The sequence below is a fragment of the Lycium barbarum genome, chromosome 6 (assembly GCF_019175385.1).
Source record: "Lycium barbarum isolate Lr01 chromosome 6, ASM1917538v2, whole genome shotgun sequence".
Taxonomy (NCBI): Eukaryota; Viridiplantae; Streptophyta; class Magnoliopsida; order Solanales; family Solanaceae; genus Lycium; species Lycium barbarum.
In genome coordinates, this window is record NC_083342.1 from 109,871,604 (window position 1) to 109,897,935 (window position 26,332).

A 26,332-nucleotide genomic window follows, 5' to 3' on the forward strand; every position below is an offset into this window, starting at 1 on the left:
ACATATTTGGCACATTGTGTATGTTGCTGTGGATTCATAGTGTTGACTAATTCTTTAACTGCCACTTATGACGGTTCGTAGTGTAAATTGTGTTGAAATATATAATATATTTGATAAACAGTGGTTTGGACCTTGGTTGCTATTATATAATGATATATTCATGTGCATAATATTTTTGTGCTTGTTGTGTGTTATATTGTCTAACAATTGTTCCAGGGGTATTTGAAGTGGCGGGTCGAGGATCTTACTGGATTATATTTATGTATAACTCACTCCTTACCTACATGTCCATGCAGATACTGTCGTTGAGAACGAGGCTGGTAATTGAAGACTTCGTGAGTGGATTCTGTTGCTGAGGTGAGCCACCGCATTGTTCGTGGAGGCAGCTATTTCAGCTTTATCTAGTTTATTTCTAGTTATTTCTTTTATTTTGGGTTTACATACCCGACAGTCAAACTCATGTAACTCTGTTAGATGCTCCATGATCTTAGCGTGCAATGTGGGCTAGAGATTCTTTTTATTTTAGCGTTGGTTGGTTTTCATAAATCGATTATGGATTTGGTTGGCGACTATTTCACATTTTTGTCATTAATAACGTTGTTGAACCTGCACTTATTTTCTTTTAGTGCTTTTGTAAATTATTAAGAGTATGATATATGGTTCGCGTGGCGGGTGGTGTTTGTTGGGTGCCAATAACGTCTAGCGGGTATTTTGGGACGTGACACTAGGTTAGTTAAAAAATCTGCCAATGTGTTTACCTCCCTGTATACATGCTTTATAATCATATTGAAACCATCTTTGATGCTCCTGATTGTATCCACCTCTGTGACTATACACCATAAGGTATCCCAAACTCCATCAACCACATTCTTTAGCATTAAAGAGTCAATCTCCAAAATCAATGGATGTAAATCATGATTTACACAATAATTCGACCCCTCCAACATAGCTCTTGCCTCAGCCACTACATTAGAATTTTGTCCCAATTCCTTACATTCAGTATATATCAAATCTCCAATACAATCTCTTACACAAAAATCATAGGAACTAGGACCAGGATTGCCTTTAGAGGCACCATCAGTATTACACTTATACCAATCCATATAAAGAAAGATATCTTGAAAGGCATCCCCTTAATCCACAAATGCTTAAAATCAGCCTTTACATGATCCCTTTGTCTCAAAATGTCATAAGCACTCTTTACTGAAAACCTACCTGAACAAGGAGGCATCCACCAAAGCCTATCCCAATTTCCTTCAAGCTCCCTTATGTGCATTCCTGCTTTTATGTACTCCACTATCTCTGTTGGAAAAGACTGTTCAAGAATTTGATCTTTCCAACTTCCTTCCTCAATAAGGTCTGCCACATCTTGAATCTCTTCATTTATGGGATAATCTATAGGAACCACATAGTGCAAAACACCCAATTTAGTCTAATTTTCAAACCACACATTAGAGGCGCCCCCTTTAACTTCCCACCAAATCTCATGCTCTATAGCATCCCTTACTTGTAACATCTTCTTCCACACTTGTCTTCCACTTTTCCATTGCGCCAAAGTAGCAATTTCCTTTTACAGTACTTATTCCACATGTAATTTGCCCATAAAGATGATGTAATTCTGAATCTCCACCATAACTTCACAAATAAAGCATTTGAAATATCAAAAAGAGATTTGAAACCCAAACCACCCTCTTGAGTTGGAAGACATATATCCTTCAAAGAAACCCAATGTCTACTCTTCTCCTTCTCTTTACTACTCTAAAAGAATCTAGCAAATATTCTATGAAGTTCCTTTATTACACATTTAGGGGGTGCAATCACTGAAAGCAGGTAAATTGACATACGTTGAAGAACACTTTGAATCAGCACAACTTTTTCACCAAATGACAACATCTTACCTTTCCAAGAATGTAATTTACCTTTCACTTTGTTGAACAATTCTAAGTAATACACTTTCTTTTTCCTAGAGTGACAGATAGGACATCCCAAATATGTGAAAGGGAAATTCCCTTTATTAAAACCAGTGTTACCCTGTACTGACTGCATCAAATCATTTCCTACCTTATAGATAATGTAGTAAGAGCTCTTGAACTTATTAATCAGTTGCCCAGAAGTCTGTTCGTACTCCCTCAAAAATGCATAATTTTATTTAAAGAACATGAGTCAGTAGAGGCAAAAATAATTGTATCATCAACATAAGCCAAGTGGTTTAGGGGATTAGTCCACTTTGGCATCCCATAACCAATGAATTTATCATCTTCAAATAAAGCATTTAAAGCCCTTGATAATACTTTTGCAGATAATAAAAACAGAGCAAGAGATAGAGGGTCCCCTTGTTTCACTCCTCTGGTAGAATGAAAAAATCCAGTAGTTTGCCAATTAAGTAACACAAAATACCAGTTATTCCCGATTAAATTCCTAATCAGGTTAGTAAGATGTTCTGCAAAACTCATCTTCCTTAACACATGCAATAGATACTTCTAAGAAACTCTGTCATAGGCCTTAGCCATATCCAACTTGATAATGACATTTGTTGGCTTGCCTCTTATTCTAATATCTGATACAATCTCCTAAGTAAGTAAGATATTCTCAAAAATACTTCTCCCTTTCACAAATCCTGATTAGTTTGAGGAAATCAAAGTAGGAAGAATGCTTTCCAACCTATCATGTAAAACCCTTGAAATCACCTTATTAATGAAATTAGATAAACTTATGGGTCTCATGTCTGAGAAAGATTGTACTTGCTACTTCTTTGGAATAAGTACCAAGTTAGTATGGGTGATTGATTTAGGTAACTCCTTTCCATCAAAGAATGCTAGCATTACAACATGTACATCATTACCAACTATTTCCCAACTTTCTTGATAGAATAAACCAGTAAAACCATCAGGTCCACTAGCACTGTCTCCCCCCAAAGCCATAACCGTTCTTTTGACTTCATCCTTTGATGGATAAGAACATAACAACACATTTTGTTCATGATTTACCATGGAAGGGACATGCTGAAGAATCCCAAAATCCATATTATCTCCCTCCCGGGTAAACTGGTTGCTGAAAAACTACACTGCCTCTTCTGATATTTGCTCATGTGTTTCCAGCCAAGCACCACTAGAATCTTGAATTCTGTTTATCTGTCATTTTTTCCTTTTCCCATTGATATGGTTGTGGAAAAAATTTGTGATCCTGTCCCCTCTATAAACCAAGAGAAACCAGCTTTCTGTCTCCAGTATTGTTCCTCTATGCTCAAATACTTTTTCAACTCTGCCTAGCCCTTCTGTAAAACAATTCTGTTTCTTATACTAGGATCTTCTTCAAACAGTTGTTCCTTCACCTTGACCACCTCTTCTCTGATAGATAGCTGCTTGAAAATGTCTCCATAATTCTCCCTACTCCACTTAGACAAAGCCCTCTCAAGATTCTTCAACCTCTGCTTAAAGGCCAGGAAAATGACCTTTTAGGCTAAGTTGGATTTTGAAGGGAAAAAATTAAATACCAGCACAAAATAGGGACAAAAGTGGAAATGATCCTTTATCTAGACTTTGTTATAGCCACTTTGTCTAAGGGGCAACTGCACGGAGCCGATTTTAGGATCCCACAACAAACAATTTACACATTCGTAACCACTTTACTTTCAAGCCACCCAAATAAATTATCCAAAATGCCCATTTGCTTTTTCGGACTCACGTATGCTGACGTCATCATGACGCGCACGTCAGCTATGTTGTCCTTTAGGGTGTGTTCGGTATGGCGGAAAACATTTTCCGGAAAATGTTTTTCAATTTTCTCATGTTCATTTAGTAAAAAAATTTGGAAAATATTTTCTTTAGGAAAACAAGTTCCTCAAAAATGGGAAAAATGACTTACCTAATAAAAGTAGGGAAAACAAGTCCACAAGTGCATTCCATCAATCACCCTACTACGCCCAACCCACCAACAACCACCAAACCCCAACCACTCCCACCACCCTCTCCCCACCCCACACACACACCCCACTCTACCCCCCCTCCCCCAAAAAAAAATTAATTTTATTTTGAAAAAAGAAGTTTTGATTTTTTTTTGCCCCACCCACCCCCAACTACTAAACTCCAACCCTCCTCTAACCCATGCACCACCCCCCCCCCCCAACCACTCCGCAACCTATGCACTACCCGCAACCCCACACCCTAGCCTCACCCCCCAACCCTCCCCACTTTCCTTTTTTTTTTCTTAAAAAGAAGTTTTAAAATTTTCTTTTTTTATTCTCTCACCCACCCCCCCGCCCGCATCCCTAGCCCTCTCGTATTTTCTACTTCCCGTTTAATTTTATATTCATTAAAAAAAATAAAAATTTGTGTGGTTAAAAATTAAATAATTTGGATGAGGTGGTGAGGTGTCGGGGGTGGGGTGGGGGTGTAAAAATCCAAAAAAAGTAACTTTAAAAAAAAAAGATTTTTTTTGTTGGGGGGGGGGGGGGGGAGGGTGTTGGTGGTGTAGAAAATCTAGAAAAAAAAATTGGCTGGAGGTGGGGTTGGAGTGGAGATGGTGGGGCTTGAGTGGGTATTTTCCCGAAAATGTTTTCTACCAACCAAACGAACATGAGAAAATAAGTAAGAAATTCACTTATTTTCCACTACCCAAACGAACATGAGAATATAAGTAAGAAATTCACTTATTTTTCACTACCCAAACGAACACGAGAAAATAAATAGAAATTCACTTATTTTCTATGGACACATTTTCCAGGAAAACATTTTCCTTTGAAAACAATTTCCTCCATACCGAAAACACCCTTAGTGTTTTGTCTTTTCTGTTTTATTTTGAAAATGCTCCTTTCTTTCACCTCCCTTTTGTTTTTTTGGTCTTTTTCTTTTTCTTTTTGTCTCTTCACTTTTCTTTTAAAAATGAAAAAAAAGTGTCAAAATAAATATAGTAGCTAATTATTATTAAATTAACAAAACACAAAAAAATACAACTAGAAGTAATTAAGAAAAATACTAAAATCACTACCGTATTTATTAAGAACCTAAATTAATAAAAACTAGTATACGTACCAGCGCGATGCGCAGATCATTTCAAAGAAAAAAGAGGGAGAGAAGAAATACAAATTAAAGGAAATGTATATGAACCATGTGTGATATATTGCATATTTTATATTCTCATTTTTTGGATTAGTCTCATTACAGACTAACATTTTCTTATGGTATATGTAGCTGCTACTACTTCATTACTGACCATTTCTTCAAATATTATACAGTCTTCTATACTCCAGCAGCCAATAAAATGAAAACACCTCTGGAAAACGATATTGTTCATTGTCTTGCTTCCGAAGGAATTTATGAAAGCAAATAACATTTGTATCTTCTAGATCCTTGTGCACAACATCAAAACTTAGTTCTATCATGCCCTATTTCATAAAAAGTATGAATATTTTTGGCACCAATAATACAATCAAATAACGGTTAACATTTCACCTGTAACATAATACAGCCACCATCAAAATAACAGATAAGCATAACCATTCCATCACCCACAAGGGGGGAAAGAAAAAAAAAATAGAACATAACAAAACAACATGGTTATTGTGACAGCCTAACAGCTGAAAAAGATCAATGTTAAATCATAACTACACCACCTTTAACATAAACAAACTCGGTTACGGAATATATACTGAAGTAGAATAAAAAATAAACCTTGTATTCCAATGGCAAAGGTAGGAAGAAATCAACATATAGGAGTAAGACATTAACTCAGTTCACTTTTTTATTTGTGCAAGATTTATATTTTTCATCATAATTTATCCTTTTCTTCCCTTAAAATTTGTTTTTCTAGAGAGTAAAATAACAATTCACTTCTTCATTAGAGTAAGCTAGACTTAGTGATTTTAGTAATTAGTACTCACTATTTAATATTCGTGCAGTTAGAAATTAAATCTTTCTCTTCACATTTCAACATAAAATTTCAAGTTTTAATTTCAGTAATTGAAATTATGTACATGAAGATTATTAGAGTTTTGATCTCAATAATATCATCTAAACTTTCTCTTTTTCATATTGAAGATTAGATATCTCAAAGATGAACCCTGAAAACAAAAGACTATTTGAACCTATATGAAGATTATCTTGACTGGCAGTACACACTTGGCCAGCCAGATAAGATTAAAGGCTTCACAAGTCCAACAACAATATTTGTATAATAGGATTCTACAAAATATTTATTCACAATCTGACATTACCAATTGAAATATTAAGCAATATCAAATGAAAGTATTTTAATAACCTATGACTGCAAACAAAATAGTTCTTTTATCTATCCTCATCTATTTAAAACTCAAACACTATTTAGTATTGAATTTTGAACCTAAAGGAAAATAAACTTTTCTATTCAACTTACATTACACTCTCCAGAACATATAAGCATCAAAAATTACAACTGAGGCTTAACCCAAACACCAACTACAGCTGAAAAGGACTCATTTGCTATTCAGAAACACCTGAAAAATCTTGTAACCTAATGATCAGAATTAGAATAAAGTCATCAACTCTCAATATTAGATACAATATTATACACAAACATTCTCTATAAATATTTACCACTTCACATGAAAGCAATCCCCACTATGTAATGGTCATTTGCAGAACAATGACAAAATTTATTATCGCTCAGTTTTTATATTTATAAAAAGCTAAATCACAATAATGGCATAATTAGATACTTAGAGAACAACATGATATTATCTATAAATAAATTAAGTATGAACATTGTACCATATATGTACTTAATTCTTTTATGATTTCTTATACTTGATGTTAGACATGCTTACCATATCTTAAGTTAAAGGCTGTAACATTTTTGCTCGAACGAATAAAGATTGTTACATTTTGAAATGCTTTAAATTTTGGAAAACCCTTTGTTATAGCATTATTTTATGTACTTCCTACTGATGTTTCTATAGTTTGCGTAAATGCTAAAGTGCAATTAGAACACTCGTCTTTATTTAATATCTACAACCTGAAACTAATGCTTATCTTCAATTTAGATTCCAACATTTTATTTAACCTGATGACTATTTGATACTTTAACCCGATAGAAACTTCCTAAATCTCCTTCTCCGTGCCTTTTTTTTTTTCTAGTGAACTGATTTGCTGCTGCATATAACTCCTTGTATGCTGATATTTGCTAAGAGTTGCCACTAACACTTATTTTTTTGACCTAAAAAATTCCAATCAATTAAATTTTTATTTATATAACGTTTTAGTTGTGATAAATAATTAAAGTACACAAACACAAAAGAAAAAAGAAAAAAAAAAGGATAGAGAAGAAACATAAACGTAAAATAGTGTTGGGTTTGCTTCTATAAATGAAAAATAGGCTATCAAAACATAAGAGCTTTAAAATTTGGTGTGATTCGTATAAAAATATTTCCCAGTACTAATAGGCAAAAAAATAGGTCTCTTGCTATGAACAAAGAAAAACTATAATTATTGGATCAAGAAGTTAAATATGAAAAACGCGCACAATTAAACTTATTTAATTGTGGCGTGAGATTGTTGATATAAATCAAAATGGGAGAACCGTGATAAGCGATAAATAGACCACCTACAATCCTGCCAACAATTGTTCCTTCCTGATACTAAAAAAAGAATAAACACAAACAATAAAGTTTCTTGGGAAAAGATGAAACATAAACATACCGTCTAATAATTGATGAAGGAGCCTCCCTTATGTACAACTGACTAACAAAAACTGCCAAGTCTCAGGCCGATAAGGAACTGTATCTCCATGTCCAGTATATACCTGCACACAAAAATCATATGAATAATCTATAAACTAAATTAAATAGACTAGAAAAATTAAATAAATTCACATTGACCTTTAAAATCTATAAGAAAATCTATCTACTGCTATTTTCAATGAAGATAAAGATATCCCCTTATCTGTTGATTTCTTCATTGCCTTCCCACTTCCCCACCTCCGTGTTAATTTCCACTTCCCCACCTTCATGTCCCCGTTTATTTCTCATTTCCCCCTTTTACAGTTGGTTTTGTCTAGAACGTGGCTATATAAATGTTTTAAAAATAAATATTAATTCAAATAGATTTTTTAAGATATTCCAATCAGTTAGTTTAATTTTTACAAAACCAAAAAAAAATCAAAGTTTGAAGGAAATGCACAAACGTGGTCTTCAAGACCACTACTTAAAAACCAACTGTTCAGTTTTTCCCCCCATTTTATCAAGACCACTTTCTTTAAAAAATATAAATATTTCTTTAATTATTTTTTAATTCAAAAACACTAACTAAATTAACTAATTAATAACTAATGTAACCACTTTTTGTCCTAAAACTATTCTGTTTTTAATAATATATAGATAAAAAAATTATAATTTTTTTATTTTTTGCAAATAAAAATAAATTTATATCTAAAAGATATATTGTATTTTTTTTCTTTCTATATCAATAAAAAGATAACTGATATAGACCATTTTTTTTTTTCTATATCAATTATCATAAAACAAATTTATTCTAGCATAAAGTATACCAATCGGTAGCAATTGAAGTGTACTTTTTCAATATATTATAATACTCACATAGTATATATCATATACTAACAGCGTATCATAGAAGATTGGTTCGTTCTTTCAAAATACTACTCTGTCATCTATGATACACACATGGTAAATCATATACTGACAGGGTATCATAGAGGACTAGCCGTTCATTCATTCATTCAAGAAAAATACTCAGTCCTCTATGATGCCAACCTATTATATATCATATATTTACAGAGTATCATACATAACTGATTCATCCCTTCAAGAAAAACATAATTATATCATCTATGATACCCATATGGTATCATGAAGAACTGTTGTAGTCCTTCAATGAGACACTCTTCAATAGTCCTCCATGGTATCATCATGGTATAAGAATATACTGAGATAGTATCATGGAGGACTGTTGCAGTCCTTCAATGAGACACTCTTTCACGGTCCTCCATGATACCATCATGGTATAAAAACATACTGAGATGGTATATACCATAATGGTATCATGAAGGACTGTTGGAGTCCTTAAATGAAACAACCCCCAGTTATCCATGATACCATCATGGTATAAAATTATACTGAGATGGTATCATAAAGGACTGTTGTAGTCCTTTAATGAGACACTCTTCAGCAGTCCTACATGACACCATCAAGATATATACCATTACTTACATGGTATCATGAAGGACTACTGAAGTCCTTAAATGAAATAGTCTCAGTATTCCATGATATCATCATGGTATAAAAATATATACTGAGATGGTATCATGGAGGACTCTTCTTGGGTCCTTCACATATGTCGGAACTCTTGCATGATACCATCATGGTATATATCATATACTAAGATGGTATCATGAAGAACTGTTGCAGTCCTTCAAATGAGACACTCTTCAATAGTCCTACACGATGCTATCATGATATATATCATATACTGAAATGGTATATATTTATATCATGATGGTATCCTGAAGGACTGATGCAGTCCTTCAATGAAACACTCTTCAGTCCTACATAATACCATTATGGCATGAATATATACTTAGATGGTATCATATGTGACTGCTTCAGTCATTTACCTATGTCTACTCTCTATTGTTGTCAAATAGGTGTCGTGTTATATATTATATACTTCTTCAATAAAAAATCTCAATCATCTATGATACTCACATGGTATCATAGAGACTGTTTATTTCTTAAAAAACACTTCCAAAAATAGATTCATATTTTAAATAAAAAATAAAACAAATAGAGTTTAAGCTTAAATTTAATATATTAATTTTATACCATTTTTAGCAAGTTAAAAATTAAAAAAAAAAAACGCAAAAAATAGAGTCATATTTTAGATATAAATTTTGTTTCATTTGCAAAAAGAGAAAAAAATTATGAAAATATATTTTGTTTTAATTTAGATTTTAACAAAAAAATAAGTGACTTTGGTAATTTTCTTATACTATTTTTTGTAGTCTAATTATCTAATTTTGTATATATTTTTATAAGCTAAAAATAGTTAGCTATAGTATATTTATTTGTATGTTAAACAAAAGAAAGAAAGGGCAAAAACAAACAAACAAGAAAAATAAGAATAGGTACATGTGCAGTGATGTGAGCAAGAGAAACAGACATGGTTTACCTGCAGTGACTTAAGCACATGTGCAGTGCTTCCCTCCGTCTGTGCACAATGCAAAGGGGGTACACGGGCAATTAGTTATAGTTGTACGGTAGCTTATATTATTTATTTAGGAGGGGCTGGTAAATTCTTTCTCTTGAATGGACATTTGTGTTGATTTCCCTTATTTTTTTGATAACTGATACGTCAAATACCTACATTTAAAAGGAAGTTAGAAATTTGGTTCATTATTTTTCACTTGCTGTGTGATCTTTTCTTTCTCAATCTCTTGTGAGGTTAACTGCAGGAAAAGAGAAAGGACCCAATAGTGGATTTGAGCCTTGCTTGTTATTTGAATTTTCACATTTCGATCACTGATTCGTCTTGTTAAACAATGTGCTAAGCTTTCTTCATTGTACTCATCCTTAAGCTTAATTGGTACATGACAATCGTAAATAATGTTCGTCTCAGTTACTTGTATTAAGACTGTTTTTACGATAAACGTCATTAGATGTTCTATTTAAAACAACTCTTTCTGTATAGGTCCAACCAAAACCCAAGAAGAAACAAGGGCTGAAAAGTAAGTTTTTGGACACGCCCATTGGGTTCAAACTTCAAATAAATATAGTCTTATTAACAAAGAGCCTAAAGCAGAAACAAGGGATTTTTACATGATTACCTAGGCGGAGTAAAAACATTATCCGCAAATACCCATTTACAAATTTGTGCATTAAAAAATTCTATAGTACAAATTTGTTTGTTGTATACTTCAGGGAAATACAATTCATATAGTTGTATTCCTGGAAGGTATACAATGGTACGATTAGTTTAATCCAAATGTTGTTTACTATTATGTTAAGCTAGAAGCATATTATTTTATAGTGTATAAGAAGCATATAGTAAAGAATTTCAACATTGAGTTACAGAGTCTCCTTCTCCGTTGTAGATGGATGCAGTTGGTTCACATTTGAAACTGCTGGCATGCTGTAAACCATATTCTACTTGTTCAGCATTGAAGTTAATTTGTTAGTATTATTTATCAAGTGATGATTTTACTTCTTCATATATACACAGTATATATTGTTGTAGAAGTGTTACTAGCTAAACCTATTGTCAGGGCACAGTGGGGATTATCAAGCCATACTTTAGACATAAATTCTAAAGTTTACTTGCTTCTCATTTGTCTGAAGTTTGGCTTTGGGTACATATAAAATTCTTAACTTCACACTTTAATTTTGTCAACTTCAATCTCATAATAATGAAATTAATTTTAAAATAACTAAACTAACAAAAAAATGTAAATTTATGTTACATCTTGAATATGAAGTCCTAAAATCGGCTATCCTTGCACTTGCCCCATAATTTACTCACTACCACTTCACTTTACATTGCTTAAGAAGCCGTTTGGACATGAGATGAAATCATGTTTGGACATGCAATTTTTGGATTTCTTAAGTTGCATTTTTTTTTATAAAAATAAAAACTCCACAAGTTGTGAAAATCATCAAAATTTTCTCAATTCTTATACAATCTTACCAAATGAGTAAATCATAGTTCATAATAAAATTAATACGCTACTAGAAGGCCTTTTTAAAAAAATACAGCATCAATTGATCAAACTTTAGTTCAATAAAAAGGAAAATTTAACATGAATAGTAATGTAACTACTCTTTAATATAATCCTCCCACATGGTACGAACAATCTCTTCACGCCGAGCATGCATGTCCCTGTTGGTAAACATGATTGGTAAATATATATTCCAACTTATGGGTCTTTTTTACAAAATATAAACGTATGAGTCAAATTTTACATTTATATTTTTTGAAATCATAATTTCAAATCCTAAATCATGTCTTTTTGGATGATTTGGAATTTCATCTCATGAGATGAAATCGCATGTGCAAACGCCTATTAAATGACGTGTTCATAATCAACTGAAGATTCTCACTTCTTGTTTATCCCCCCCCCCCCCCCCCCCCCCCATAAACAACATGATCCGCTTAATCTTTCTAAGGTTTGAGCAGATTAATAATCCACACATTTATTGATTCAGTTAATTTTAATTCGCTCAATTCAGACTATACAAAAGCTAAGCTAATTTAAGCTAAATATATATTCCAACTAAAATATAAGAAATTTTGTTAAAATTTTTAGAAAGATTTTTTTTAGTTGATTTATTATATATAGGCATAATAAAATAAATTATTTGGCAATATTATAAGAAGAACAAACAAAAGTTAATAAAATATGATCAATTGTGTAGCGAAGCCCAATTCATCTCAACGAAATAATTTTTGAACGGATTCATTTATTAATTCAATTTGTTTTTATCAACTTAAATTTAATCTCACTCGCCTACACAAATAATTTTACATTTAAACCTCCGCGTAAAACTTTTGACCAAGGTTAATAGGAGTAGTAAATTGTTTGACATGCAGGAGCGCTTCAAAAAGATAACCAAAACTTTTGACCAAGTGCGGTTGGAGGAGGAATCACGTGATGCTCTCACGCCATCAAGTTCAAGGAGCACGTGAACAGTGTGACTTGCGTTCTCTTCTTTTCAAACAAAGTAGAAATTCCTTTTCGAATTTAGTTTTCTCCACCATCTCATTTCTATTTCCATAATAATAATTCTAAATATTAGAATTTGAAAGATTTATTAAGTACACACAAATATATATTTCTTAAAGATACTACCATGTTAAAAAAAATAAAAAATAGGTTGAATAGTTATTGTCAAATAAAAATTGAGTGCAATTGAAATACCACATCAACTTATTCGGACAGTTATGAAAAATAGCTGGCCATAATTGTCTTTTAGCTTCTCAACCCTCACATGGGTTTTCGTATTCATAATCAAGAAAAAAAATCACGACGACACGATTCTGTTGTTACATCAGCATCACCCACAAAGCAAAAGAAACAATTAGGTTTGGACTAAATATAGGAAAGGCCCACATGCCCAACACCTATCTCATTTATACACTTTATTTAATAATGCATTTTCTCCTTTTTTACGCAAAACTAATTAAATTATTAAAAATAAAAAAGAGACAGGAAATCTAGGGGAAAGAAATTAAATGAAGATCACGTGTGTGATACACGTCGACATGAATTGATTCACGTTATAGTCACGTGCAGTTCACGAGGATTTTAAGCCACTGCGCCCGCGTGCCAAGTAACCACAGTTTTGAAGCTTAAGTATAAAACTTAAAGTTTAAGTTTTTTTTTTTTTTTTAAGGTTAAGTTCGATATATATACTCCTTCCGGTCCATCTTATTCGGTGTTTTAAGTGTTTACATTAGTTCAAAATAAATGCGTTTTTACAAAGGAAAGCATTATTATTATTTTTTCAAATGTACCCGATAAGTAAATTTTACATAATCAAGAAATTATATTAAATATGTAGTACTATTTAATTAGAAATAATATAGTAAAAAGTTTCTTATTTTCTAGGTGAATAATTTTTTAAAAGATGTTCCAAAACTAAAAGCACCATCGGATGTGGTAAGTAACTTTTATACTATAACTTAATGATGACACAGATAATTTCAATACAACCAATTGAATTGTCTTTAATAGTAAAAAATGTTTATAGCATTAGTGAAGTACTAGTACTACCTACGATGTGTTTGGCTACTTTGTGCTTTATTCGTTCGTCAAAATCAAGGTGATGGGATGGGGACACGTGTTAGTGAGTTTGTCGAATGAATGCCACGTAAAGGGGAATTATTAGTAGTGCTGTGCTGAACGTGTTTCCTTTTGGCATTGGAGTATTGAAATAGGGATTTGGTAAAATGTAAAAGGAGGAACGTGATGGGCAAGCTGGCGGTGCGTGACCTCTCCACTCACTTTTCACGTGATTTTATCCGCGTGTTTCATTCACTCCCCAATGCTAATTACCCCTACTTTAAAGCAATAAAAAATAACCCCTACTTGATTTTGGTAAATAATTAAGTCGTAAGAATAGGTTTGGTTAGTGGGATAAAGATAATAATTTGTGTGATTATTTTATTTTGCGTTTGTTATTGATATTAATTATTCATAAGATTATTTTATCTCATCATTTATACTAAAATAGTGGGATTAACTTGAAAAACTTATTTATATCAGGTCTGGTAGAAAAATATTCAGATTAATTTAAAAGAATGGAAAAGTTGAACAAGTTGGTAGTTGTGAGGAGCGAGGACATCATATTTACTTTTTTACCCAAACAAAACTTATTAACATGAAGCAGAAACTATTCTTATAATCGTCAAAGATATTGATACTTATGTTAAAGCCTTTTTGCTAACACTATACTTTGAAGTTTAAAATATTTCTATATAGAAAAGTGCGGTGGAAGGACGAACACGGCTGTCCCTTCTTGTACGCACTGCTTCACGAATTATATCTGCATTAAATTTTTGTAGCATGAGCTATATAATTTGTACACTTTATCCAACTATTTTTATATTTCATGTAGACATGTGTCATAGTACTTAATATTTATTTCCTTCTCCTGTATAGACGTATGCACTTTAAATTAATTTTCCGACACATTATTTCCTCCGTGCACTTTTACTTGTAAAATTGTACACTTAATGAATTCTTATACTAAAAGTTATATAACTTGTACTCTTTAACCAACTACTTTTTTACCTCACATAGACATATGTCATAATATTTAATATTTATTTTCTTTTTATGTATACACGTATGCACTTATTTATTTCCTTGTGCACATTTACTTGTTCACTTTTGACTTTTCACATTCTTTAGGAATTAATAAATCTCACATACACATATGTTATAGTACTAGATGGTTATTCTCTTCTCATGTATAGACGTATGCACTTCAATTTTAATTTTTCGACACACATTTATTTCCTCCGTGCACTTTTGACTTTTCACGTTCTTGCTGAATATTTATTTTCTTCTCATGTATACATGTATGCACTTCAATTTTAATTTTCCGACACATATTTACTTTCTCCATGCACTTTTACTTGTTTAATTTAGACTTTTTATGGACTTTAAGAATTAATAAATGAAGTACTCCTTCCGTCTCATATTACTTGATCAATTTACTTGACTTTTTACGTTCTTTAAAAATTAATAAATGAAGTACTCCCTTCATCTCATATTACTTGGTCACATTACTATACTCGATTTTTCACATTCTTTAAGAATTAATAAATGAAGTACTCCATTCGTCCCATATTACTTAGCTACATTACTAAAAATATATGTCTATTTTTCTATTCTATATTTTTCTTTATTTTCCTATCTATTATATATAAGTGTGGTGAGTGGACGAAAATAACATAAAATGCTTGTTCCACAAGCTTTACAAATTGTACATGCAATGAATGCTTGTATCAAGAGCTATATAAATTGTACACTTCAATCAACTACTTTTAATTCCATGTGGACAATAAATTGTACACTTAACATCAATTAAACAAATACGCATAATTCTTGAATGGACTATGAATTCGGATACGCAATTTCTAAATTTTATGAAAAATAATTTATATATATATATAAAAACATAAAAATTAATATAATATAAATTATAATAATTGAGATTTAAAAAAAAAAAAACAAATAGATAGCGGTCAAAAAAATTCTTGCTTGGCTCTCAAAATTCAAACTGTATCACATAAATCGAATAAAGAAAGTATTAATTAATATAGTACATATTTTCAGAGTATTAAATTATTTAATTAATATATTGAGTTAATTTAGTGTAAATATGCAGATAAATATTTACTCATGTGACCCCTTAGAGGATGTACTTTTCCAGAAAATACGAGCGTCCCCTAATTAGGATTAGTTAAGATGATAAGAGCAATAGGTAAACACATATCACACGCTGAGTGTTTAAACTACATCAATGTACTGCCTCTCTTCTCCCTCTTATTACGTTCTTTAAGAATTAATAAATGAAGTAAAATCAATAATTAATGTGAAGGGTAAAATAAGAAGAAGAAAAAATTATTTATCTTGATATGTTAACACGGACAATTACTTTTATCCCCATTTTCCTTCTTTGTCAATACTTTACTTATCTTACTCTTCTTTGTATTCTCTGATTATTGTTTCTTTACATTTATAAAAATGTATTATTTCATATTTTCATTTCGGAATTAAAATTTGGTGATTTACGATATATATATCTTTGTAATTTTGATTTCTCTGTAACAATTCATTTTATCTATAATTGTTAATATAAAAAATTATAATGTAACTAATTTTTTTGATTAATTTAATAAAAATATTTTATTAGTTTTGCTTTTAAAAAATCCAATATATACAACAATGGTTCTTATATTTGGATTTGAACAGTTAATTGATTGAGATAGATATTAACTTGTCGGTATACATATAAGATATTAAACAATTTAAAAGAAAAATCTAGAATCTAAATATTAATTTTCCCTCACCTTCATACTAATTTTTTTTTTTTCACATTGACGAACAACTTTCATTGTCATGACAATGAAATTTTTTTAAAAATTATTTACAAAATACAAACCTTAAAGACAGACTAATTAAAGTGAATAAACATGTTCGGCCCGTGCAATATATGGCTAGTCATATTACAAATTTTGAACCTGACTTGAAAGTCAAACGAGTGTGTGACTCAGTGTGAGTCGTTCTTAGACAAAATAGGTACATTTAATTGGATTGCCGCAATTTTTTGTTTTTGGCTTTTAGACACCAAAAAGTTATACATACTTACTACAATTTTCACGAAATTGGATAAAGCAAAAAAATTGCGAACCATTTGTTGTTTGTTGAGATAATAGAAAGCAACTTATATTGCACCACTTGCCAGACAAGTTGTTTTGGCTCACATGTCATGAAATAGTATATCTACATTTTCACGAGTTTCTTCCTGTTCAGATTGTTCACGTTTTTCCGGATTTAATCTTCAAATCACTCCCACTACTAATCCCATCTTCTATTATTCCTGGCTGACTTAATCCCACTTTTTTAGCTGCTCTCCATCTTGACAACCACTGTAATAAGCGGAGCTACATTTGCCATTATTGAAGTTGCTACTGACGTTTGGACAAATTTAGTTGAACCTAAAAAAAGAAAAGAAATTAATTAAAGTTATAGTTGAATGTGTATTTTTTTATATTTGGTTAGGGAATGTAATTATTTTTCGCCGACCAATCAAATGTGTAGCTTCTCCTAATTTTATACTCCCCTCCGTCAATTTTATTTGTCATGTTTTTTTTATGCCCCTTAATAAAACATTAACTAAAAGAATAACCAAATTATCCTTATTTATTTCTTAATCTCTATTTAATACTATTCTCTTTTTCACCACATTTATTAACTGTAAAGGTGAAAACTAATAATTAATTATATCTTGATATTTTAAAATGACAACTATTTTGGACAATTTAATTTTAGTTAGGACGATAAGTAAAGTAGACTGGAGGGAGCACTAGTTTAGTAAAATGGGGAGGTGCTTGTACCTTTCGGCATCATAGACAGTGGCGGATCCAGGATTTTCATTCAGGGTGTTCGGAAAAAAGAAGAAGTTAAATATAATTTATTCAGGGTGTTCAAAAGTTAATATATGCACATAAACACAGAAAATTTACCCTATATATACATTGTAATTTTTTGTCGAGGATGTTCGGGTGAACACCCTCGACAACATGTAGATCCGCCCCTAATCATAGATGTAATCGTGATGATATTTATGGCGGTGCTTCAAAATTGCAATGTACTGCTTCCACGATTAGTTAAGAATTCTAATTCCAAGAAATACAATCTCTTCTACTGATAATCAGCCATGTATTTTTTTTCTTTTAGCGTTTTTTTTTTATAAAAGAAAATAATTAAATTTGTTCATGTACGTAAGTTGAACAATTTTGTTCCTGACCCTAAAGGAAACTCTAACTCGAGTAGCTTTATATTATAGTAAAAAGTTGAGGAATAAAATTGAGCTTTTTTCTATTCAAAAATTTAGATATGTGAATTCCATTTATTTTAAGCCGTAGTTCGATTACGAGCAAAACTCAAAGTACAATACTCTTTCCGGATAAAAAAAGAGTTCACTTAGCAAATTAAGAAAAAATTAACCTTGTTTTTTTATATTTGTTCCTATTAAGTGTTATATGATCAAATTCCAATGCCTATTTAATTAGGGATAGTTTAGTTAAATTATTTATTTTTATCTAGGAGTTAATATTTTGTTAAGGGATGTATAAATGACTAAGTGAACTCTAGAGGAAGTACAATTTACTGAATAGATAAATGTAACTAGAGACTAAATTAAGCGTTTTTTTTTTATGGGAAAAAGAAAAATTAAATACATAAGCCTTACCTGAATATGATTTAATTGACTTTAACAACTGGGACACGTGTGGGGGTCCACATATTACCTGACTGAAAACTTTAGGTTATTTTATTATTTTTTTATCGTATAAAAAGAATAGTGATTAGGATAGCCCCACATCTTAACGAAGCACATTGGTCTAGGAATCAATTACCATCTCTAGGAGCCTTAGATTCTACTCCATTAGGCCTATTGGTGTGATGTTAAAGCTTTATTTGTCCCTTGATCTTCATCAAAAGCTCCAAATTGGAAAAAATCAAAAGACTAATAATAATCCCTTCTTTTCGTTACCTAGGATTTCCTTTTCGCTTTAGCTCTTTTACTTCATGACATATCAGCACATGGTTGGCAATGTCATTAATTAACTTATTCTCATAAGTGTTTATATCCTGTTAATATATGCATACCATGTCTTTGAAAATAGATTTTTTTTGCTTAATTATGATTAATTAACATGTATTTTTACTTTAATAAATTACTTAATCATGATAAGTTAATTTATTTGATGTATATATCCTGTGCGGATAAATTTTTACCTATCATATTGTCACTTTCCAAGTTCCCATTCCCATTGCTTATTTAGGGAGGAAAATATAAAAGACAAGAATAAAAATACTAAATAAATATGAAAAAGTTACTAATAAAAAAGTGATAGCCCCATATGAGGTATTAAAGAAATAGCACCAAGATATCACACTGCGCGTATTTTTTTTTCCCTACAAAATTACCCATGCATGGCATTTATTATTTGAATTATCGACAAAAAATATTCATCCACCCCTTTTAATTTGCTTGGCTATTACTTATGAATGGCTTATTTGACCAACTGTCCTAGCTTCAGTTAGACTAATTTAATTAATTTTTTTCCTATAACATTTTATATATTATCTTTTTTGTCAATTTAATTGTATTTTTATATTTAAAAACAATTAATTTTAAACTTGTTGTTTTAACATTAACGATATACTTTTAAGTGTAGACATAAATATTATGATATATTTAATTCAGAAGTTCTAAGAATAACTTTTATATGTGTCTTGAGCATCCTTTTCTATCTAAAACTCTATTCATGGTAAACACCATCATATAAAATGATACGAGAGAGAATTAAATTCAATAAAATTGAATAAAAATTAATTTAAACTGCAATAATTTCCATATAAATGTTCAATTAATTCATTTTAAAATATTAGCTAAATATAGGATATGGATTAGCGAATTGATTAAATATTCTGAGACAATAATAGTAATTTGAGATTTAAATTCAGATGAATGTAAAGTTTAAATTTATGGGAAAATATTAGATTAAATCTGATACCATACTAAAATGAGGGGCACGTGTTTTTCATTCCGTTTTACAAAGTTAATGACAGATATTTCTTTCGATAAGTGAATAAACATTTTGAGATGGAGAAAATTTGTTGTGATCGAAAACTCGTGTTTATCATCAATACTAGATGGACTATGCCCGTGCTGCGCACGGGCCCAATACTTCGGATTATAGTGTATCTATATATATGTAGTTGTGTTTAGATAGTGATAATATATATATATATATATATACACACACACACTGCGTTCAAAATACGATTAATATAACATTGTAATTTGTGCTCCGTATCTAAAACTTTATTATATTCATGTTTGCTACAAAAATTTATTAATACTTTTTAAAAGAGAAGAATTGTTTAAAAGAAAACTATTTTCCTCTCTTTGAGATAAAATAATAGCAATATTTAAGCATCAGTTGATACTTTCAATTTTAATTCGATTAATTTAAAGGTGTAAAATACTTATTATTTTTTATCAAATTTTGATTTGGATAATTATAATTCAAATTATTAAATTAATTTTACATGTTTAAAACGAAACAAAGTAGAAATTGATTTTCTATTTAAACGAAGAAATGCTATTTTTTAATTTTTGCTAAATATTCTCGGTTTAGCTCATTTTACTTGTCATGTTGTCTTTTGCATGATTTTTTAAGGAAACGTGAATTAGAATTATAATTTGATTAATTTACCTTATTCATTATTTGATCTTCATTTGATATTAATCTCTTTTCACATTTATTAGAGTAAGAATAAAAATAAAAAGTAATTAAATTGTATCTTATTTTTTAAATATATAAATTTTAAGTATATTTATTTTAGTAAACATAACAAATAAATGACATGGCGGAATAGCAAATACAGCAATTAAATATTTTGAAGAAAAGTAATAATATGGGGTCCATATTTTTTGCTTGTGATAATTTCATTTGCTCTCACTAATGGGTTAATATGCATGTGACAATGAATCCACTATTATTGACTTGATGGGGATACTTTGGGAATTACATGAATATTGTTTGATTTTTAATATATGGGGTGCACGTTTTTTTTTGTTTTTGACGTTGCCTTTTTTTTTTTTTTTTTTTAATATGAGATCCATTTTTTTTTTCCATGAGTTTGGAGAGGGTGGGGTTCACCTTTTTTTTTTTTTTTTAAGAGTGACTGACGACGAGGCATGGGTAAACCGATACTTCTATATAGTCGAAAAATAGAAATATAATAAAGTATTTCTATCTACCTTTTAGAAGAGTTGGTAATATAAAATATAAAACGTCATTTTTTTACCCTTAAATAAAAAAGTGGGTGGGACCACAAAGGATTTTTTTGCCCTTAAATGAAAATGTAGGTCCGAACACGGACGACGATCTTGCCTCTATAAACCGGATCTTCTATATAGTAGTAATAGTAAAGTAATACATATAATTTTTTTTATCAAATTTTGATTTGGATAATTCTAATTAAAATTATTATATTAATTTTACATGTTTAAAATGAAACAAAGTAGAAATTTGATTTTCTATTTAAATGAAGAACTTCCATTTTTTATTTTTTAGTAAATATTTTTTGTTTAACTCATTTTACTTGTCATGTTATTTTTTACACGGGTTTTTAAGGAAACGTTAATTAGAATTATAATTTCATTAATTTACGTTATTAATTATTTGATCTCCATTTAATATTATTTTTTCTTTTATGACATTTAATCTCTTTTCACATTTATTAGAGCAAGGGAAAAATGAAAAAGTAACTAAATTCTATGTTATTTTAATATATAAGTATTTTAAGTATGTTGCTGTACAATAATTTCATTTGCTCCCACTAATGGGTTGATACGCATGTGGCAATGAATCCATCATTATTGATTTAATTGTTTGATTTTCTAAGGACTTTTTTTTTAACATTGTTTGTTTTTTTTAATATGGGATTCACTTTTTTTTTTAATGTTGCCTGATTTTGTTAATATGGGGTCCACTTTTTTTTCCCCGTGAGTTTGGATGTGGTGGGTTCTACTTTTTTTTCTTCGTTTTTTTTTGTTTTTTTTTAATACTGGTTGGTGTTTAATATGAGTCCATGAAGAACTTCTATTTTTTGATTTTTAATAAATATTTTTTGCTAAACTCATTTTACTTGTCATGTTGTTTTTTACACGATTTTTTAAGGAAACGTCAATTAGAATTATAATTTTTTTAATTTTTAGTAAATATTTTTTGTTTAACTCATTTTACTTGTCATGTTGTTTTTTACACGATTTTTTAAGGAAACGTTAATTAGAATTATAATTTCACTAATTTACCTTATTAATTATTTGATCTCCATTTAATAGTATTTTTTATTTTATGACATTAATCTCTTTTCATATTTATTAGAGTAAGGAAAAAATGAAAAAAGTAATTAAATTCTATCTTATTTTAATATATAAGTATTTTAAGTATGTTGCTGTACAATAATTTCATTTGCTTCCACTAATGGGTTGATACGCATGTGGCAATGAATCCATCATTATTGATTTAATTGTTTGATTTTCCAAGCACTTTTTTTTAACATTGTTTGTTTTTTTAATATGGGATTCACTTTTTTTTTTAATATTGCTTGATTTTGTTAATATGGGTCCACTTTTTTTTCCCGTGAGTTTGGATGTGGTAGGTCCCATTTTTTTTTTTTTTAATACTGGTTGGTGTTTAATATGGAGCCCAAAATTTTATTTTATTTTTTAATACTGGTTGGTGTTTAATATGGGTCCATGAAGAACATCTATTTTTTAATTTTTAGTAAATATTTTTTGTTTAACTCATTTTACTTGTCATGTTGTTTTTTACACGATTTTTTAAGGAAACGTTAATTAGAATTATAATTTCACTAATTTACCTTATTAATTATTTGATCTCCATTTAATAGTATTTTTTCTTTTATGACATTAATCTCTTTTCACATTTATTAGAGTAAGGAAAAAATGAAAAAGTAATTAAATTCTATCTTATTTTTTTTTAGTATATAAGTATTTCAAGTATGTTGCTGTACAATAATTTCATTTGCTCCCACTAATGGGTTGATACGCATGTGGCAATGAATCCATCATTATTGATTTAATTGTTTGATTTTCTAAGCACTTTTTTTAACATTGTTTGTTTTTTAATATGGGATTCACTTCTTTTTCCCGTGAGTTTGGATGTGGTGGGTTCCACTTTTTTTTTTTTTTTTTTTTTTTAATACTGGTTGGTGTTTAATATGGAGGCCAATTTTTTTTTTTTTTAAATATTAGTTGTTGTTTTTTAATATATATAGGGCCCATAATTTTTTTTTTTTAACTTGGAATGACGACCAAAAAGGAGCCGGTTGGACGACAAAAAAGGTGCCCAACCGGCTCTTCTAAATAGTTAGAAATAGAAAATATAGATTCAATTAAATGTAAATTTAAATTGATAGGAAAATATTTAGATTAGATATCTCAAAAATCTAGATAGTCCTATTAAAGTGTGCACATGTTTTTTCATCCTTTCTTAAACACGTGTCAAAGTAAAATTTTCCTTTTACATACTAAAAGATAAAAAGATGAAACAAGAAAAACGAAAACAAAAAATACTCAATGCCGAGACTGTTCCTCAATCAAATCTATATCACGAAAAAGCATGTTTATGTTTAACCCAACCATGGTTAAGTTTTTTTTTTTAACCCTTTAAACCCCTACCTATAGTATACACACACATGCAGTTGAGAAACCCCAAAAATTGTCCCTCTTCTCTCTCTCTCTAGTTTGCAAGAAAATAGAGAAAATAGCATCTCTCATTTTTGTTTCAGAAAAAATAACCAATCTTTCTTTATTGGGGCAAAACTATAATATTTTCCCAATTGAATTATAGCTCTGATATAGAGAAAACCAGTTTGTTCTAGAGCTTAATAGTTTTGCTTGTTTCTGCTACAAGTGCAAAGATACTGGTGTGTATTTTTCATGCTTTTTAGTGATTACCAATCTTCTTTGTTTGTCCATATATGCATTATTATGTAAAAGTTTGTATCTTTTATGGGTATTTTCTTGTAGTTAGCTTTTGAGATCTGAAAATAGGGAGATATGGACAATTGGATGTTCAGTAAGAAGAAGATGATCAATTGTTTTTGTTGAAATTAAGATGGGTTTGTTTTGGATTGGTTAATTGGTGTTGTAGAATGTATTAAAGTTTCAACCTTTGTAGAAAAAAGAACATCTAGGAATATAAATTTGGAATCTTTTTTGGGGCCTAGGGTGTTTTTGCAGTTCAAGGGATTTGTTTTACTAGGTAGATATGGTTTCTGGGAATATGTCTTGGAGTGATGAGGATAAGGCTACTGTGGCTGCTGTTCTTGGAAAAGAAGGTTTTGAATATTTGATGTCTAGTTCAGTTTCAGCAGAATGTTCTTTAATGGCAATAGGGAATGATCAGAATTTGCAGAATAAGCTTTCAGATCTCGTGGAACGCTCAAACCCTGCTAATTTTAGCTGGAATTACGCCATCTTTTGGCAAATTTCGCGGTCTAAATCCGGGGAATTGGTGCTAGGGTGGGGAGATGGGTGTTGTAGAGAACCTAGGGAAGGAGAGGAGTGTGGTGAAGTTAAAAGGATTTTCAATTTTCGCCTTGACGATGAGGGTCAACAAAGGATGAGGAAAAGGGTACTTCAGAAGTTGCATATGTTATTCGGTGGAACAGATGAAGATAACTATGCTGTTGGATTAGATAGAGTTACTGATACTGAAATGTTCTTCCTTGCTTCGATGTACTTTTCGTTCCCTCGAGGTGAGGGAGGTCCGGGGAAGTGTTTTGGATCCGGTAAGCATTTGTGGTTATCTGATGCATTGAAATCTTCTCTAGATTATTGTGCTAGATCTTTCTTAGCTAAATCTGCTGGTATGCAAACTATTGTTTTGATCCCAACTGATGTAGGAGTTGTGGAATTGGGTTCGGTGAGATCCATTCCGGAAAGTTTGGAGCTATTACAGTCTATAAAATCTTGCTTCTCGTCTTTTTTATCACTTGTTAGGGCTAAGCAAGCAGCAGGTGTATCAGTTGTACCTGAGAAAAAAGAGGGAAACAATCCCCCGTTTTCCAATTCAGGCGCTGTTAGTGAACGACCGGATGGAACTCCTAAGATTTTCGGGCATCACTTGAATTCCGGTACTCACTTTAGGGAAAAACTTGCTGTTAGGAAAGCGGAGGATAGGCCGTGGGATGTCTACGAAAACGGTAACAGGATGCCATTCATAAACGCACGGAATGGTTTCCCTACTGCTTCTTGGGGTCAAATCAGTAATGTGATGCCGGGAAAGCCAGTGGAGCTCTATAGTCCTCAGACCCCAGCACACAACCTAATCAATGGTGGAAGGGGAGAACTCCGTTTAAACAACTTTCAACATCAAAAGCCAGCTGCTCGAATGCAAATTGATTTTACTGGAGCTACCTCGAGACCCATTGTTTCGCCAGCACACACAGTTGAGTCTGAGCATTCAGATGTTGAAGCTCCTTGTAAGGAAGACCGTGCAGGCCCAGTTGATGAAAAAAGGCCTCGAAAACGTGGAAGAAAGCCAGCCAATGGAAGGGAAGAGCCCCTCAATCATGTAGAGGCTGAGAGGCAGCGGCGGGAAAAGCTGAACCAGCGATTCTATGCGTTACGAGCTGTTGTTCCGAATATCTCCAAGATGGACAAAGCTTCCCTATTAGGAGATGCCATTGCTTACATAACTGAGATGCAGAAAAAACTAAGAGACATGGAATCTGAGAGGGAGCTGAGATTAGGAAACACTTCGAGGGACGTAATGGCTTCAGAAGACAGCCCGAGTACTTCAGAGATTCAAATCCGAGGACCCGACATCAACATAGAAGCTGGCAATGATGAAGTCATCGTAAGGGTGAGCTGCCCACTTGAAACCCATCCAATATCTCGGGTCATCCAAACATTCAAAGAGGCACAAATCAACGTCGTTGAATCAAAACTTTCTGCGGGGAATGGTACTGTATACCACACGTTTGTCCTCAAGTCTAATGGATTTGAACAGCTGACGAAGGAAAAGTTGCTGGCTGCATTTTCCAGCGAATCAAACTTGCTAAGGCAACTTTCACCGGTAGGGCAATTATAACAGTATCATGTTTTATATAGTTGGTAGGGATAAAATGTAGTGAAGAATCGATATCATAGTTTCTGCTGAGATTTTCGCATATAGCAGGTCAAGATAGGTGGAAAATAACTAGCTATTGACAAAGTAGCAGCGAATTTTCTGTGTCTGTCTATATAGTATACATGTTCTATCATAAGAAAGGCAAGATGAATCAATTGCAACCTTAACTATCTTTTGCATACCATTATTTTGTACTGTTCATAATTCATTGGTTTTGTTTAATTCTTAAAGTGGTTCTGTAGACAAATTTATATCATCTAAGATCCAAGATGTGCAAGCTGTTCAAGAATGCGCATAAGAAGGTACAATAGAAACTAACAGGTTGTCCTACTTTAATTTATTAGAATTCTTGATGTCATCTATGTATTACCTTCCTTCTT

At 31.2% G+C, this 26,332-nt stretch overlaps 1 protein-coding gene across 1 annotated transcript; it reads left to right on the plus strand.

The window, feature by feature from the left end:
- The first annotated feature begins 23,497 nt into the window (after positions 1-23,497).
- Positions 23,498-26,122, plus strand: LOC132645426 (transcription factor MTB1). The gene has a single exon (XM_060362401.1). It carries the CDS (start codon positions 24,087-24,089, stop codon positions 25,911-25,913), a length of 1,827 nt encoding a protein of 608 aa, XP_060218384.1. The 5' UTR covers positions 23,498-24,086; the 3' UTR covers positions 25,914-26,122.
- Positions 26,123-26,332: the final 210 nt, after the last annotated feature.